We start from the raw sequence: 18,185 nt of genomic DNA on the forward strand, positions 1-18,185 counted from the left end.
TTCCTCACAACTTGGCTTGATATGTGGAACCCCTAAGGGTGGATACTTTTTTAATTAGCTGGATACGCAAAAAAACACATATTGAAAATACACCAGGATTCTGCTTTCACATTCACTAAAAACTAGGAAGTTAATTTGGACACTGATTTTAAGATTCCACCAACTCACCTCCTCCTACAGCTCCCTCTTCAACCAGCTCCTCTGCCCTCCAGCCCATCTGGTTGCCGGTCCAAGAGCCTCCAAGTGAATCCAGTCGATGATGATGAGTTCCAGGGAAGCCGTCAGTATGGATGGTGCGGGCTTCCAGATCAGACTTTGAGATGGTGAGGGTGCGAGGTGCAGGGGTGGAGGTGGAGGGCATTGTAAGCAGAGTAGAAGGCAAAGCCACTGTGTTGCTCTGGCCTCCCCCTGCTCCATCCATACTTAGCACTCTTGCATGAGTCTTAGCGCTAGCGGTGCTAGAAGAGCGCTGAGCAGCGCGAGAATGAGAAGGGCCAGCAGTTTCAGGTAAATCCCCTTCCCTTGGAGTGGGCAGCTGAGCAGCAGGGGGGAGCGGGGAAGTAATGCCAGTGTTAGCGAGGTCCGGGGAGTAGCAGGAGGTAGAGGAACTTGAATCATCATCGTCGTCATCATCGTCTGAGCTGTATCGGCGCTGTGAGCCCAGACTGGAACCAGCGCTCATGTCACTGCCGTCGTCCTCGTCGCTGGAATCCTCAAACAAACTTTCACTGTAAGCCTTGGCGCCCAGTCGGTTGCGCACTGGGATGTAATCTCTGTGTTGTCTATGATTGTGGTGACGCCTGTAAGAGCCACAGTCAAAACTACTGCTTCCTGCTGCTGCTCGCCGTCTGGGAGCTTTCCTTCGGCCAGGCCTGTGCCCCACACTACTGCCGCTGGCCCGCAGCAGCTTCAAGTCTTTAGGGCGCACAACCTGCTGGGTTTGCAGAGCAGGCTGGTCAGACAGTAAAAAGGGGGTAGAGGATATGGGTAAAGCAGGCTCAGAGCACACGAGACCCAGGGCCAGCCCTGAGGGCACTGAATTGGCCTGCCGAGGAGGGGGTAGAGGCGGAACTTGGACATTTCTGTCTAAATCACAAACCTCTGAGTGGCCACTACTCGAAGGGGAAGAGTTCTGGAGAGGACGGGGCTGTGCAATTTCACAGGGTACAGGGGACAAATCCTCTCCTTCAACAAGTGTCCTGTCTAGCCCCTGGCTTAGAGAGAATTCTTTGGAAGGGGAGCGCAGTAGCACACTGTCTGACAGGTTGTCAGTATCACTGCCACCCTGTCCTGCTGGATCCTCTGAGGGCTCTGGGATGTTAGAGCCTATCGCTGGTGCTGAGGCAGACGCCTGTCCATCTGCAGGCCGTGTCTGACTGAACGAAGGACTTTCCAGCTGAGTGGAATCCGTTTTTTCACTGCGGTAACTGCTAACCGTGCTTAGCGTCTCACGGTCTGTGGTGGCTCCACCTGCACTGAAACAGCTGTCTGTGGATCCGGCAGCTAGTGCTACGCCACTGCGGCTACCTGGGTGCTCAGTCCCAGGTGCAAACGCCACAGGGTCAAGGCCCAAACCCAGGAGATTTTCACTCAGCTCCTCACTTAAGCTGCTCTTTATAAGGGGGCTAAGGGGAGTATCCCCGAGGCTCTCAGACTCAGCAGAGGGGCCAAGTGGAGAATACGCCCCCAACCCATTGTCCTCAGGGCTCTGTTGAGACAGTTGTTCTGGTAACTCCTCCATTTCTTGCAACTGTTCTTTCTCGCCACCATCTTCTTGACTGGAGGGTGAGGGGGGTATAGACAAGCATTCTCCAGGTTCTCCAAACCCAGCTGAAATTCCAGATACACCCATGAGACCTGGGAAATCTCCTCCAAGGGCAGCAGCGATGCAGGACTGGACCACACTGGGAGCCCCTGTACAGTAAAAAAGGCCGAAAATTGGATTAAAACACACCAAAAATCAGATTGAAATGCACTAGGATCAGAATAATGTGCACCAAATTTCTAATTCAAATGCAAAAAAATCTGGTAAAATTCACCAAAATCTGATTAAGATGCATGAAAAATCAGAATAAAATGCTCCCAAATCAGGCTAAAATGCTCCCAAATCAGACTAAAATGCACCAAAGTCATATTCAAATGCATTAAATCTGATTCAAATATACCAAAACAAATTCCAATGCACTGAAAATCTGACTAAAACACACCAAAACTTGATTAAAATGCACCAAAATCAGGTTCAAATGCACAAAAAAAAATTTTAAATGTAAAGGAAAACCAGGTTAGAGTGCACTTTGGAAGGTTTTAACAAACACCCACAGCTGTTTAAAGCTGTTTTTATTGTACTATTATAAATTTGGATGCATACGCTACCATTCATGCTCCCTATTAACAGTACAATTAGCCTGCCTAAAATGGAATGTCTGCCATATTGGTATGCTGATAGCCGGCTCTCCTGAGTGTGACTGGTTTCAATACAGAAAGGATTAGACAGTGTTCAGCGTGTATGATGCTGGTTTCTGGTCTCTGAATAGTAGCAGACTTACTAATGGCGTCCTGGGACCTCTGGCGTAGGATATCCCGGTGAGCTGACGTAACAATCACATTATTGCTTCCTTGTTCCCGCATTAGCTCTTTGATATCTGTGGTAAAAGGAAAGAATTTACTCTAAAAACAGTGAGTAATCTGCACGGGTTAAACTCACAGTGACCTGCCACTTAAATCTAATTTTGTAAAGAGTGTAAGACTATTACTGCTTCAAATAAAAACCTGTCAATCATGGTTTACAGTATAAAACAAAGAATTCAGATACTTACCCTTAGTGCCCCCCGAATCCTCCAGCTGGGGCAAGAACTCCTGAAGAATAAGGACAAGTGGGAAAAAACAAACATTTCATGCATCAATATGGTTAGGCCATGGCAACATTGTACCAAATGAAAACCTTTGCTCAGCAGACTGGCGAGGGAAAATTACTCTTTGAGGCATACTTGACGTATGAAGTTAAGAATGAAATTGGAGAAACAATGGAGCAAGAGGAATAAAGACTGCATGCTACTGTAGAATATGGTAATCCTCACCGACACCTGGTTCAGTCCAAACAGAGAGTGCTGGGAGCTACAGCGCACCGGGGGTGTTGAGTTGACCTTCCGAAACACTGTCATCTCTACACCAACATGACTATCCCTGTGGAGAAGTGACACATACAGAACATTTAAAAGGATTCAGCATGTTGCAGCATTGGAACTTTTCTCCACAATTAGAAAATATCTTCTTACCTGTGCTGGTTCCCATCATGGGCACCTGAACCTTCATCTCCCTCTTCTGTCTTTGGGGCTTCGGCTGTGAGTGAGGCCTGCTTCTTCTCTACAATCTCCCCAAGGTCGAACATAGCATGGAGCCGGTAGTTGACCACCTTTATGGCTGTGAAAAAGACTGCCACTACAGCAGAGTACACGCCTGCAACCACCAAGCTAGGAGGGAGAGCCTGAGTGGGAGTGAAAAAGACAATAGCAGCAACTGAGACTAAATACAAAATGAGACAATGACAGTCCACTTCAAGGTGTGGGTGCCAGGAATTATTTGACAATGGCTGGCAAACTGTAATATCCCCAAAAAAGACTTCAAACTAAGCACAGCGCTATGTGCCAATTCAAAAGCAAATTCCTACTCAGACCTTACTATTTAAAACTGAGCTGAAAGTGAAACTTATCTATGCTCTCCTCAAAGCAGGCCCCACTGGCACAAAAAGAAGTCATTTCAGCTCACTGAACTTGCAAGCTGCTGCTCCACCACTCTCTGCCTTTATTGGTAGTGTTTGTAATAGTGTTTAAGTCAAATGCATTTGTTTGGCAAGCACTGAGCAAACGACTGGATAAATGATAATTGATTATACTGCAAAAGTTGTGTGACAATTTGTAAACTGATATTTTGGTATAGTTTTGCAAGTACAGATCCCTATGACTTAAATTCATCAAAAATTTCTTACTTTTTTGAGTCTTTGTTCACCATAGAGGCATGCAAAATGCATAAAACAAGGTGAGTAGTGTTTTGTTTTTGTTTTGAGGTGTTGGCCACCACACTGCAGCTTTTCAACACAAGTCCATAAGGCAACCACACATGTTCAGGCTACTTTTAAAAAAATCCACGGTTTTCCCACATTGTTCAAAAACCCTAAAACACAGAATTAGGCGACAAATGTTGTCAGTTGTAAATGTTTATATGATCTTGTATTCCCTGGTCCAACTGTTTCTGACCCACCTCACTTACTGCCGTTTTGCATGCACACCATTTTACAATTAGAACGGCTGATCGAAATGTACATTTTGATGCATTGCTTTTCATTTTCACTTCTCACGATTGGCTTAAACTGGGGATTTGTTTCGAACTTGTCCGGATGTCTTACAACTTGTTTTGCTTGCACTATTGGAGTCCTGGGTACTGCTATCACCAAAAACCCACCATGAATTTGATGACTGAATGTTGACATAGCTCATACAATGTCGTGACAAAAACAATACCAAGCCTGCCAAGTTTTTATTTAAATTTGTTATAGAATTATATATGAGGCAAGTCCACTACTCAAAAAAAAAACTCAACTCAAAAACACAAAATCATGTATTGTGTAAACAATGTTTATATGGATGTGTGCTTATTTTTATGGATACACTTGTGAAAACATGCTCACCATGTACAGCAGGAAGGGGAAAGCCAGGAGAAATATCCAAAGGTAGAGGTGGAAGCAGTTGGAGAACGTGCTCTGATGTGGGTCCACATACCAGCCTCCCGTGAGCGAAGCCCACACCCCCTGCCGCAATATCTGAAGAGCTTGGGAACCCATCTCCTCCTTCCAAGATCAACCAGAAGCTGAAATGCTTCCTCCAAGGCTGTAGCTCAAAAAACTGTGCGGCAGTTCGAGCCACAGTATCTTGTGTCTACGATGGCACTTCCATTGGGGATGGCAGATTAACCAAGACTGTTTCATCAAGGACAATAGTTCTGTGTCTTGGATATGTACACTTCAGTTGAGGTCAAAAGTCCTTGCATATTCTTGTGCCAGTATGAGCTCTCTTCCTGCACTGCCGTTGCCACACTCTAGCCTAATCCTTGCTGGGTATTCAGGAGAGTGACTTTTTGGCACATTGGTAACCCACTCAATGTATGAAAAAACATTCATCTGTAAGAAAGATCAAAACTGGTTTGTTTCTCATGTGTAGCTACATTTTAAACATTCATTTCAGTGGGAAAAATAACTGCTAGGCTATAAACCATTCATAAACACTGTAAATTATACAACTAGCTTAAATTCCAGGGAAGAAATCTGTCAGCTGTCCATATGCACATATCAGCTGTGGAGATAAGCACCTTAAAGTAACTTTTTAGTTTGCTCTACTTTAAGTACTTTCTTAAAGTCCACGTTATGTTAGAAAACTATGTAGCTTCTTGATTTCCTGCTGATATTGAAATCATTTAGCAATAGATCACAAGATAAATGGAACTTCACTTTTGCTGAGTCAAACATTATAATTCGTAACTATTGCTTTATATTACAATAATCATTTGAGCAGGTATTACAGTAGGGATGTAAAATCACTGATTACTAAACGCACAGGTGAGAATGACTTTAACAGACACTGACGTTACGATGATTTAATGAGTGTAAAGTTTGTCAGCAGATGTCTTCTAAACAAACCAAACCATCAGGAAAGCCACATAGCACGGTTGATATATCGATCAGATTTTAGACAGGATGACAGAGCTTAAAACTCCCTGTTCTCATGTTCAAGCCAATGCTGTGCCAGCTAGATTAAGTTTTCCGATTGACATTAGCAAGCTAGCACACAATTTAGCCGAGCTAACGAATATCTCCTGTGCATTTATTAACGGCTAAACTCGACCTGTTCAACCATTAACGTCTTCAGTCACCTCGGCGATGATAAAAACACAATCAATAGCAGCTGTACACTACTGCAAACTGGCTGACAAACGTTAAAGATCATTATACTATTTGACGGTAGTTACCGGCTAATGCTAGGCCGCATATATCAGCATTTCAACCTGGGTAATGTCCCTATCGTTAGCTGGGTAAATGTAACGCCAGCCCACAACAACTTAGCTTCACGGCTGATCGCTAGGTGACTGTTAGTTGTTCGTCATTAGCTAATGTTAGCTGAATAGATTTGATAGTTGTGCTCACAGTGAAATGTTTTCCACATATGGATCCCAGCAGAGCTTACAATTAGCATTAGTTGTCCAGCTTGCCTCATATCCTCCTTCCGCATCCAGTCCTCGCAAAATCTCAGAGCTTTCCTTCTCAGGATGCTAGCGAGCAAGGCAATCGCCTATCCAAAACCTGTAGCTTACTTTTTGTTGGCGTTGGCTAACTTATCATTGTTCTCTGAAAGTCCCCCATCCTCTTTGGCATTAAAGGCTGACAGACATGCGGGGGGAGCGGGGGTCCTTTCTCATGATGAACGGCAGCTGTTTGTTGGCTTTAATGGTGCCTATGTGAAAATGTTTCAGCAAGCTAGCTAACTGGGTAGCTAGCGCTAGCTAACAACTAGTTGACACACACGCACGGACGTACGCATGCACGCACGCACAAAGAGCGATCAAGCGAGGGAGAGAGAGATTCCCATGGCGCTGATTGGCCGTATGCAATGACGTCATGGGGAGGGGCTTTTTTTCCCTCTTTTATTTGAAATGTATCAAAATATCACAATAATTATACGTATATATGATCATATAGTTAGTCATATATATTTTAATGGAACATGCTGCTTAAACAACACCAGAGATTGTAAAGCAATTGAATACAATAAATAAATAGTACACATTAATTCCTGGTTATATTGATGTAAGCTATTCAGCACCAGCAGAGGATGGTTTCATGAAGGTATGTGAACCTTACCTGTCTGTTTGAGGTATCATTCTGCTTCAATAATAATATATATTATGATTATGATTATTATTATCATTATTGTTGATGTTGTTACAGGGGAAAAATAGGGGACGTGCTTTAGAAAGGAAAATTGTGTCTCTTGAGCTTCATGTAACTTCATTGACCTCACGCAAACTCAGTCTTATAAACACCACGACCATCCAGACTTCATCCTCTCTGGGCTTTGACAGTTTTACTCAGGAGAAGGAGTAACAATAAAATATGAAAATGTGTCTATTTGTTATTGCTGTGGTTCTTGTTTTCACTCAACTTCTGAGAGCATATGCAACACTTCCCATGTCTTGTGCAAGCAAGTCCAAATTTCCTCACAGAGCTTTGGCAACTGTAAACCACAGACAAACAGAGTCACACTTCTGTTAAAGCTCTCCAGCCTGCTGTATGTATTCCAGATTAGATGGCCCATACAATTTCTGTTACCTTTGTCACTTCACTCTACAGAGGTGTATGGACAAAGTGGAGCATGGACTGACCTTGCTGATGTGAGAACTCGACAGTGTTTTTCTCTCACCTAAAACACACTGAAAATCTGCTTTTCTACTAAATTTGACAGAAGACAGAAGCCTCATGATTCTGGTGGTTGTTACTGAATGTTTGGGAAATATATTTTGCTTTTTTAACTAAGTAAAATAGTAATATTGTGATTTAGAAATACTGTTACAAGTTAAAAAAAAATCAAATGTTACTCAATGTTTATCACCAATTCTATGGTAAAGAAGGGGCTAATTTCAGGTACTAGGTGATATATATATACTGTTTAATGGCTTAATCTGTAGGCCGTAGCCATGGGGTGGGGGAGTGGGGGGGGGTCTCTAGTTTGGACACTGGTGCTTCGTTGCCTGTCATAGCACTTTTTTCAATCTTATTTTTTCTTATCAATATATTGTGGGCACATTTGGAGCATATGGGGGGGGGGGTTCTCAATATATATTATAATTACTGCCTTGGCTTAAATCTATAAAAATATGAGTTATCAGTTATACAATTTAAGATTTTATATATATACTTTGTATTAACCTGAGTCTGCAAATTAGCTAGTTACTAAAGCTGCCAAGCAAAAAGTATTAATTTATAAGTAAATTTTTCCCTCCAGAATGTAATGAAAGTATTGAATGGAAGTACAAGCACCTCAAAAATGTACTTAAGTGCATGTATTTGAGTAAATGTACTTGAATTAATTAATTAATTAGTAACAACCTAAAGTTGTTGTTTTTTCCAAATAGGGGTGTTAAGCAACATGTCAGAAATAAGGACAAACTAAAGGGCAAATACTTGAAGTGTGAAGAAAACCTGGTTTGGATGTTTGGGGAGCAGAGGTATGTCAGAGTGGATGCGACATAGCGGTTGTCATTTGGGCTTCTCTTGTCATAGCTGTGTTGTTGAATTAGGCTCATGACATCTCAGCAATGCTCAGTAGTGGCTCATCGTATCCTGCAACCACCCTCCTTGATACCCAATGTCAGCACAGATCAGACGTCACCTACACGAGACATGCACTGACACCACACCTCACTTAGCCCACAGGAGTGTTCCCCATCAGTCTCGTCGCAAACAGGCTAATGGGACGGGTGACCCTGCTGGCTTGAAATGCAATTCCTCTAAATTCTTGTCTTTTGTGATAAACCTCATCTGCTCTCACGGTATAAATGATGGCTGCTTTAGAGAGGGCAACTAGAGCCTATACATCACATCACTCTGGTGCTCAGTGATGTGTGGACCTCTGAGTTAACCTTTCTCTTCGTCTTACAGTTCCTTGTGTTCTCAGCAGGGGGTACTCCAACAACACAAAACACGCTCCTGCTGACAAGCATACAGATTACTGTCTTTATCCAAGAGACGGTGGAAAATGTTCTGTAGACTGTATACTTCTTTAACTGGAAATAATCAGAAGATAAAGCAATCCTGAGGGCGATACTGATTAAATTACATCAATACTTTTGGATACTTATATATTGTGTCTTGATTTATGCATTATACATGATATATGCATTGTGCTGTTGACTCAGTTTCTGCTGTAAAGAATGCTCATAACCTATAGTGTGTACAATATGTTATTAGCATATGCATTCTTATATATCTTATATATTCTATTAAAAAAAACTGATCACCATAATTTGCACAGAAATATATATCCTGATTTTCAGTCTATGTACCAAGCTCCCAAAACACTGGCTGCATTACTTCCCACAATGCAAGATGAAATAGCATCTTTAGTTAAGAAAGTTTCTGCTTGGAAGGCGCCTACATCTTTCAAGTTACACCACTGTTGAAAATGTAGTTTCTGGACCCAAGTTAATCAAGGAATGTCACTTTCAACAATGACCATGAGCTAGACTTGAACCTATCACACTGTGGTGTGAATCACCAGTGGCCCAAACAGATAGTGGTTTAGTGGAGGGAATACACAGGTAAAGGGACACCATATAGCAACCTTTTTTCTGGTTGTTTTCAGTACATCCACCTATCAGCCAAAAATCCTTTGGAATATATAGAATATTGTACCCACTCCCTTCCCACTTTCCAGCCTAATTTTACCCACCTCATTAACTACCACTATACCACAACTGATATTACTACGCTTAAGCGTCATGTTTCATATTGATGTCTTCATCGTCTTTATACTCAAGTCCTGAACTAGAAAACATTAGGTAGTGTTAGGTGCAAAGAAAATATTTAAACATTTCACTTTATGATAAATAATGGACATCCAGGCATCACTAACACACCAGAACTACGCAGCGCCTGAGCGAGGAAGAGAAGAGAGAGATGATGATGAAACTCAAGTGTAAGACACGTTTTTAAAACACATCATGACCTGCAATTTGTGTGAAATGCCGCTTTCTCATGTTAAACATGTTAACTTATCTTGTTAGCAAAGTGTGGCCTTTGTAAAATGACTTTGTTGTTAATTCATTGTGTTTCTTCTATCCCAAAAGATTCACACTCCAAAAGCTTTAATCACTAGTAGATAAATTGGTGTATTACATTAATATTCGAAAAACTGTGGCTACGCACCCTGAAGCATTTCATAAATGTTAGCTGAAATCGCGTCAGTTCAGTCTGAATTTTTTTGACCTTGAAACTACACTTAATAAAAATAAACACTTCACTTTTGTTTTTGCTCTCATTTTTCACACGTTGAAATAAAAGAGCTAAGACCTTTTCTGTGAACACAAAAGGCTTAGTTCTCTCAATTTTTTTTTTTTACAAATTTCTTCAATATCTGTTTCCAATACCATTTCGGAGAATTAGGCAGTACATTCAATCAGCCTCAAAGCTGCAGGTCATGCGTAATCAGGCCAGCCCAGGACCTTCACATCCAGCTTCTTCAGCTGTCAGATCTTCTGAGACCAGCCACCTGACAGCTGATGCAGCAGCTGATTTGCACAACAAAAGAATTTCTGCACAAAACATCAGAAACCATCTCATGGAAGCTCAAACCATCTTGCTGATGTAGAAGCTGGATGTCGAAGTTCTGGGCTGGCTCACTAAACCAGGTGGATGTTCTGCTGAATTCTTGGAAATGACACTGGAAAAGGCTAATGGTAATGAACTGAACGTTTGGTTCACAGGCAACAGCTCGTCAGCATGCCAATGGCACGCTCCCTCAAAACTTGCAACATCTGCAGATCGGTTGGATGTACCGCCAAATTCTTGGAAATGACATTGGAGACAGCTTAAAGTAATGAAATTAAAATTCAGTTCAAAGGCAACAGCTCTGGTGGATATTCCTGCAGTCAGCATGGCAATGACACGCTTCCCCAAAATTTGCAGAAATGTGACATTATGTTGTGAGATAAAAATGACCCACCTGTGTCGTAACCATGCTGTTATATCAGCACCTTGAAATGCAACTAGTCCACTAATCCACTGGATTATGGATTATGTGGGTAAAATGCTCATTAAAGTGAATTTACACACATTTGTGAACCTTTGTGTGTGTGTGTGTGTGTGTGGGCATTATATACATTATATTGGATTGGAAGAATTTGTGAACCAAATTTGAGAAAACTAAGCCTTTTGTATGCATAGAGAAAGTCTTACATCCTTTATTTCAAGTCATGAAAAGTTTGAGCAAAAGCAACATTTTGTTCAGTGTATATAATTTTCAGTGTGTTTGCCCCATGATGGTGGTATTCAGTTATAACAGACACATGAAATGCATTTTCTTTGCAAATCTACAAAAAGCAACACACAACAGTTGTGTACAAAGTATATAATCAAGTGTATTTTCATCTTTATCCACGTTCTGTACACATATTAAGATCCATTTCACATGAACACTATACAATAGCAATGAGTGAGGAATGGAATATTTTCTGAGCGCCAAGCAGCTCATGTCAAATGGCACTTTCATAAAAAATAACAGGAAATCACAGAGCATGAATAAGTAAATGTAGACATAACTCAACAGAGAAAATGGCTTTATATTATCAGATCCATTGAGTAACAGATTCAGCACATATAAAATGCACAATGCAACAAAACAAAAACATTTGTTTGTTCCATCCTTGTGTTTTCTCTGCATAATCGGAACCGTAAATAATGCAAAAACTCAAAGATATTTGCGGCTATCGGAGGAGAGTGTGCTTTTTGTCTGGATTGAAGTAAAAGGCAATCTAAAATGTAACGTGTTAAGAGGAGTGGTAACAAGATACATCGAAATATCAGAGAAATATCAATACAATTCACAAACCTTCAATTATTCATCTCATAGAATAGTCTTTTAGTAACTGATAGAAAAAAACAATACATGTTTGGCTGCTTTACAAGGAATATCTATGTCTCAAAGATATGTTTACATTTTCGGTGTGCTTTTTGAATTATCCCATGACAGTTTTGAGAGAGGAAGAGATCAAGAGTGAGCCAGCCTCTGGTGAGGTGGGTTGCATCTTCCTCTCCAAGAAGAAAAACTTCCCCAAATGTGATTCTGTGTTCCCCCAAATTCCTGTGAAGTTCGGGCGGCAGCTGTTTTGATGTTGTCGTCGTGAGAATGTGTGCGGGGGGGTGCAGAGCATCTCGGATGTTTATTCTTCTTCATACCTGTTCCCCTGCATATACAATGCTTATTCTTGCTAACCTCTATATGTACATACAAGCAATGTTTACAGAGAAATACCTTCACTGGTGTAGACTGACTTGTTCACAATTATTCCTACTTGGAATGGTGTGGCAAACTGACTGTGATATCTCACATAAATGATGTTTCTGATCCGCCATACTGTAAGGTTCACTGGTCGGAGTATGTTGAGTGATTTAACAATCCCTTTAAAATGCGGTCTTTTTCTCCAGGAGAGCTAAATTTCATGCTTCACTCATGACCAGCGACCTAATACCATCTCTTGTGGACAGAGGCAGAGTGACTGGAGGGTTATAAAACTACATAACGAAACACGGAGGCTGCAGAGATGATGTCTTATCCAAATACAAGGGCTTTCATTTCGAGTGTAGTCAGAATTACTGGAGTGGCTCTCCGCTTATCTACCATAAAAATTCAATAACTGGTCTGTTCTGCCTCATATATCATAATGGGGACATTGAGACTTGAGATAGAGCGTTACAAAGAAGTACAAAGAAAACATTTAGGCAAATCTGTCCGGATGTTCTCAGCACTTCCTTCACTGTATCATGCTATATACAAAGCCAAAGTGGTTATGCCTCTTCCTAGCTTGTTGAAAATGTAAAAAAAAAAAAAAAAGAAAAAAGAAAGAAAAAAAAAAAGGACACACTTACAAAGAATTGGTGAATGCAGACTGAGTGCACGTCGTGACCCAGAGAATGAGTCACATCTTGTGCTGTAGATGAGGATTCTATCACGAATAGGAGCTGGACAACCTTGACTTTTGAGAAGAATGCAAGCTTTGCTTTGTGCATTTGTTTATTTTGTGGCCTGTGAGATCTCTCTGATGGTCGACCTGACAAAATTGGGCGGCGAAACGAAAGCGTCCTCTTGTCTCAGTCCACACTTCCCTCCTTCTCAGACGTAATATTCTTTGTCTTTGTTCTTTTTGCCTTTTGTGATTGCCTTGGCAACGGAGGCCGTTGCTGTGCTTTTGTCTTTGACCACTGCTCCGTTGCCCTCCACAGTGGAATTGTTGGCAAAATTGTGGCTCTGGTCTGTCTGGTAGGAGCCCTCGTCCCGGTTGCGGTACTTGTACATGGCATAGAGGAGGATAAGAATGCAGAGAGCAGCAGCAGCCACGATACCAACCACCATCCCCGTGGTGCTACTGGACTCCCTGATCACCTCCACGGCACCAGGTTGGCTCTTTTCATCAGAGGCTGTGGGGTTGGCTGTGGGCACATGGGGAAAATTGGGGGGGTAAGTTAGTCCTGGTGTGTTTCGGGAGGATGGAGGAGCAGGGGGCAGAAGCACCTGGTCGCGGGTGTTCATTTTGCCTGCGGGAATGTGGAGCTGGTCAGGGTTGGTGGTGGGAACATAAGGAGGTAGGGGGCGGGGTTTCTGGACTCCACCCTCACCAGCGGTGGGAGGTGGAGGAAGGACTGTCCTGTCAGTGACCATGGGGGAGTTATTATTGTAAAAGTCCTCATCATCTGATTCCGTCATCTCCCCAGAGCCGAAGGCCGAGACCTCCACAGGGTCACCGCAGTCCTCCTGGTCCGGGGGGCAGGAAGGGTGAGAAGGGAGTATCAGGGACTCTTTGGTGGTTTCGAGTGGGGATAGGAGGGTAGGGGGAGGAGGGATGACGGGGTAACGGGTGGCGATGGATGGGGGCTCAAGGGAATCCACTGTTATAATAGGCAACACTAATTCACCTCCTAGAAAGGAAACAGAAAAGGTAGGGGATCCTAAATTAGAAGAGCATTAAAATTTGCCTTAAAAGTTGCGCTCATTCAAATTCAATCTGCTTATTATGTGGAATATTACTGAAGAATTACATTAATATTAGCTGGATAATCAGAGATATTATGCATAGCGATCACACATATTATGCTGTCTTCTATAATCAAGATTATTTACAACATTTGGCACATGAAGAGCAAAACAAATTAAAAACACCATTCTTGAATGCAGCTCTTGATTGGAATCAGTGTATGGGTGTGCAGATTAAGAATGTGTAATATTGTGAAAATATAATACAGCAAGAACATTAAATAGCTCACATGTAGACACAAACATACAAGGTGACCCATGAAAGGCGGCAGCTGAATGAAGAGCATATAACAAACAAAAGAACAGTAAATTAAATAGCCATTCTGCGGTTATGCACATCTGCAGGCAGGGGTTGAGGGGTGACAAGAGAAATCACAGACAGGTTATTTTATGTGGGAATCACACGTGGAATATTGTGGCTTAATGAAAGCAACCAGTGTGCCCTGACATGTCCTGATTGGCCGGCTACATTTATGCTAAACTTTATATTAACATAGTAAAGAAATAATGGCAATTGGCATACCTGGCAAGTTGTAAAAATGTTGTTACTGCATGTAAGCAAAATGTTCACTGACAATGCATTTCAGTTTTTCCGCTAAAACAGAATTTTATTAGCTTTTTTATTAACATTTAATTACAAGCACAATCTTTCCCTAACCTTAACCTAAGTGCATTTCTTGCCTTAAAACAAAGACAGGAGTCTTTGTTAAGACCTTTTTTTTATTAGAATGTAACTGAACTCATAATCTTTCCCTAACCTTAGGGGGAAACAACCTAAATCATAAACTTCAACATATTATTTCCATAGCCTTGGAAAGTTCAATCTAACAAGCTGGCGCTCATATTAGACAGATGTTAAATTTTGGTGAAATGAAAATAAGGTTGACGATATCTCAAATGTCTTAGATGATTTCATGCTGTTTGGACATTAACATTGTAACTTTTTGCAGAACACAACTTAAAATCAAAATATTAGCGTCATGTGTTGTCTGTATTGTCAAGTTGGCATTAGATGTTGTCCTTACATTGAATTTTGGTCATTCACTTACAACTTGAATTCAACCCAAAATCAGCGTCTAATGATGTTGGTGGCTGGCCGGGAATATTTGTGAACATGAGCTACTGTCTCTTTAAGCCAGAAACCACAGAAGTAAGTCTAAAAATTGATGACATATCAAGTATAAAATCTGGAGCTGCTCAATAGGAAATTAATGGGAGCCTGATGTTGTCGACCCACTGACTGTTTGTTTTCTTTTTTTTTTTTTTTTTAAAATAACCAAATGACCTTCATGTGCTTGTGTCCATAGTTCTGAAATAGAAAATGTACCTGAACAGACTGAATCACAGTATTTGTTGGCAACTTCTGTCTGGAAAACCCAGCATCATGTACATTAATGAAACCCTTTTGGGCAAAAAAAGGCCAAAATTTGTTTTAGCCACCTAAAAAAACCCAACCTGAAACCATATATATTATATATTTAGAATATTTTTAGTACTTTACCTTGCTGTCAGACAAGTTTTTTCCATAATTGTATTTCACAGAACAGATGACTTAATGCTGCCTTAATTGGTTAGTGTGTAATGTTAAGCTGGGTGTAAACACACACACACACACACACACACACACACAAACACACACACACACACACACACTCTCACACACACACACACACACAGTGTAAAATTAAACTAATATTGATTTTTTTAGGTGCGGCCCACATCCATAACCCACAGCAGTAACCTACATTGCCAATTCCCTGGATGCAGATTTGCTTTATCAAGAACACGACCAAAGCAAAAGAGTACATAATATAAGTGCAGCAGAAATGTCAGATAGGTCAGAACACAGTGTTAACTACATCTTTAAACATTACAGTTACACCTCAAAATGTCAACAGAAAGAAACAAGTTGTCTAATTTCACTACATCTCAGCATAAATCAGTTGCCTGAAGGGACTATTGTTAGTGTGACGTCACAGTTTTTGACTTATGCTCACAACAATCCCCTGGGTGCTCTCGGTGTCATCTTCAACATCCTTCCAAATTCATACTCTATGGAGCAGCTTCAGACTTTTTACTTGATGATATCACAGATTTGAGTTTTAGCTCTCTAGTTTTGGATTTGGGACAGAGTTGTCCATGTTAAATAATTTTTTTTAACTGTCTCAGACCACTTGAATAACACATATGCATTTTAAAAACTGGCATAGTTCCTCTTTAACAAAGTGTTTTTGTGGCATAAACCCAAGACAGGAGTCTGGATGCAAACCTAACGTTATGATGTCAATGTCCTGCACTTGTAAGCCCACCATCCTACCAACCACCTAGTTCCAAAGCCTACGAGGTAAACGAATGTAGCGTTTTGTTATCTGACACAAACATTGTCTCTTAACATAATCCAGGCAGCAATGTAATAGGGAAAGCAGTTTAGTAACATACAAATGTAATGTCTTAGAGACAGGGTTAGTGTATGCCGTGCACTGACATTTGACTCTGATATGACTCAGAGGTCAGAATATCTTCTGTTTGTGAAGGAACATCTCAGTGTACAGAGTTTTTCTTTTTATGGCCACTAGGTTCTCTTTCATCATTATTTGAGTCACACTTTGCAGGGCCAGTCAACAACAAACAATTCTGATAAGGTCATATTAATAATTGAGGCAGCCATAATAAGGGCAGACTCCTCTCTAAGTTCCACAGCTCGTTTCTGTCACACGCCTGATCTACTGTCTACTGTGTTCCACGCCTAATGACTGCGGCGCTCCTCACAGAGATTTTCTTACGTCCAATTTGTTGAGTTACAGACATGACATAAAAGCTAATACATAGGGTGAAGTGATGCTAGTTGAGTAGCAACCATCTAAATGATGACAGCTGTTTGACATAAAAACGGAAAAGGAAGATTTGAAAATATGAATAAAATAATGGCTGCCTGAAGTCAATGTGTTTTGTCGACAATCTGGTTGGATGAGAGCTGTACTCCCATCTTTTTGTCACCTTGGCTGACCCACCTGTTCCTGGTTCACACTCCTCCAGGTCCTCATCATCACTTGGACACTCGGCCGATGCCACCAAAATATCATCAGAGTTCTGCGGCTGAAAGGAGAATGGAGAAAATGTGTTTTTAACAAATATACAGTAAACACATTTCCATCATCTAGATTTGTGCTCTTTTTTTGCTGGCTGACTGCCCTATTTGAGGAAAAACTGCAGTATGCAGCACTGTACCACTTTAGTGTTTTTGCTCGGAGCAACACTAGTAAGACTACATATCCAAAATGTGCCCATATGCAGCTGCTTTTCATCCTTCACCCCTGTGGCTGACTTTATGTGTTTACAAACAAAGTGCTGCTGATGGAGAGGAAATTCTCAATAGGCTGAATGTTGGACATGTTTTATTTAATTCTATACAATTTTCTTTTTGTCTAATTATTTTTTATTAACATTGCAAAAACAAATTCTTATATGCTAAATCAGAGGACATGTTTAAATTGGATTTTAGGGTGCACGGTGGACTCAGAATACCTGAGCAGAGCGGGGAATAGACGCTTCACAAATGGATTACGTGGATAAATTGAAAATACAGAGAAGGCAATTTTAGGCAGACTGGACGAGAGACAATGTAATGAAAAATGCACTCTGTATTTTTAATAGGAGAGGCAGGGGGATTTTTCTTTGAAACCTCAGGACTCCAAGTACAAGTGCTGAAATCCAGCCAATTTGGCAGGTCTGCAGCATTTGGATTAAAATCAACTCATTTGAAATGGTGGCTGGTAATGTTCAGCAGTCTGGATGCAGTATTGTGGCTGCTCAGTGTGTGAAATTCAGATGTATTCAGTAAAAAGCCTTTTTTGCATAGCTGTGCTATTTCAAAAATATACTGAAGCATGAATGTTATTATTATCCGAGCAAATAAAGTGAATTATATGATGAATTCAAAATCAGATACACAGAACCAAACCTGCTGTAAGATGATATGTACGCTTTTTTGAAAAAAATAATTTATGTGGCATTTAATTATAATAATTATAGCGTATACATCTTACATATGTATAATAAATTTGAAAGTAAGATAAGTTTGATTTTACTGGTTTCAGTGTATTATTGTTCCTTTTTACATATTTATTTATAGGAACCATGAATATTAAACATACAATTTTAACCCTTGAAATCTGATGCATTATACAGATGTAGCTAAAAGCTTTTATCCTTCAAGTCTCCAGCGATGGTCATATGCATATCTAAAGAGGTAATTGCTGCTTGAGACTATATGAAGTGTTTTTATTTCCAGCTCTATAAGCAACTTCTGAAATGCTTAAAAAAACAAAGCAGATT

At 40.9% G+C, this 18,185-nt stretch overlaps 2 protein-coding genes across 7 annotated transcripts in view; both read right to left on the reverse strand.

Annotated features, from left to right (window-relative positions):
• LOC121952103 (pecanex-like protein 1) overlaps positions 1-6,561 on the reverse strand; it is a 51,921-nt gene extending 45,360 nt beyond the window's left edge. For 4 of the 6 annotated variants that reach the window (XR_006106426.1, XM_042498589.1, XM_042498588.1 and 1 more), the window contains exons 1-7: positions 6,234-6,319; positions 4,685-5,173; positions 3,276-3,484; positions 3,078-3,183; positions 2,817-2,856; positions 2,547-2,642; positions 169-1,914 (exon numbers count right to left, since the gene is read on the reverse strand). Coding sequence is in view for 5 of the 6 variants with exons in the window: in XM_042498589.1 (XP_042354523.1) it covers positions 169-1,914; positions 2,547-2,642; positions 2,817-2,856; positions 3,078-3,183; positions 3,276-3,484; positions 4,685-4,837 (2,350 nt within the window). In the remaining variant the exon portion in view is untranslated. Of the gene's footprint in view, positions 1-168; positions 1,915-2,546; positions 2,643-2,816; positions 2,857-3,077; positions 3,184-3,275; positions 3,485-4,684; positions 5,174-6,193; positions 6,320-6,360 lie in introns of those variants that run through there. The other 2 variants (XM_042498587.1, XM_042498586.1) reach the window with 2 other exon arrangements.
• A 6,075-nt stretch (positions 6,562-12,636) lies between these two features.
• The window catches only part of nrxn2a (neurexin 2a), a 125,341-nt gene continuing 119,792 nt past the window's right edge, over positions 12,637-18,185 (reverse strand). Inside the window, exons 20-21 of the mRNA XM_042499087.1 lie at positions 16,862-16,946; positions 12,637-13,735 (exon numbers count right to left, since the gene is read on the reverse strand). Of these exons, the coding sequence (XP_042355021.1) occupies positions 12,933-13,735; positions 16,862-16,946 (888 nt within the window). The 3' untranslated portion in view covers positions 12,637-12,932. The remainder of the gene's footprint in view (positions 13,736-16,861; positions 16,947-18,185) is intronic.

The sequence above is a fragment of the Plectropomus leopardus genome, chromosome 13, assembly GCF_008729295.1.
Source record: "Plectropomus leopardus isolate mb chromosome 13, YSFRI_Pleo_2.0, whole genome shotgun sequence".
In the NCBI taxonomy this organism is placed as follows: Eukaryota; Metazoa; Chordata; class Actinopteri; order Perciformes; family Serranidae; genus Plectropomus; species Plectropomus leopardus.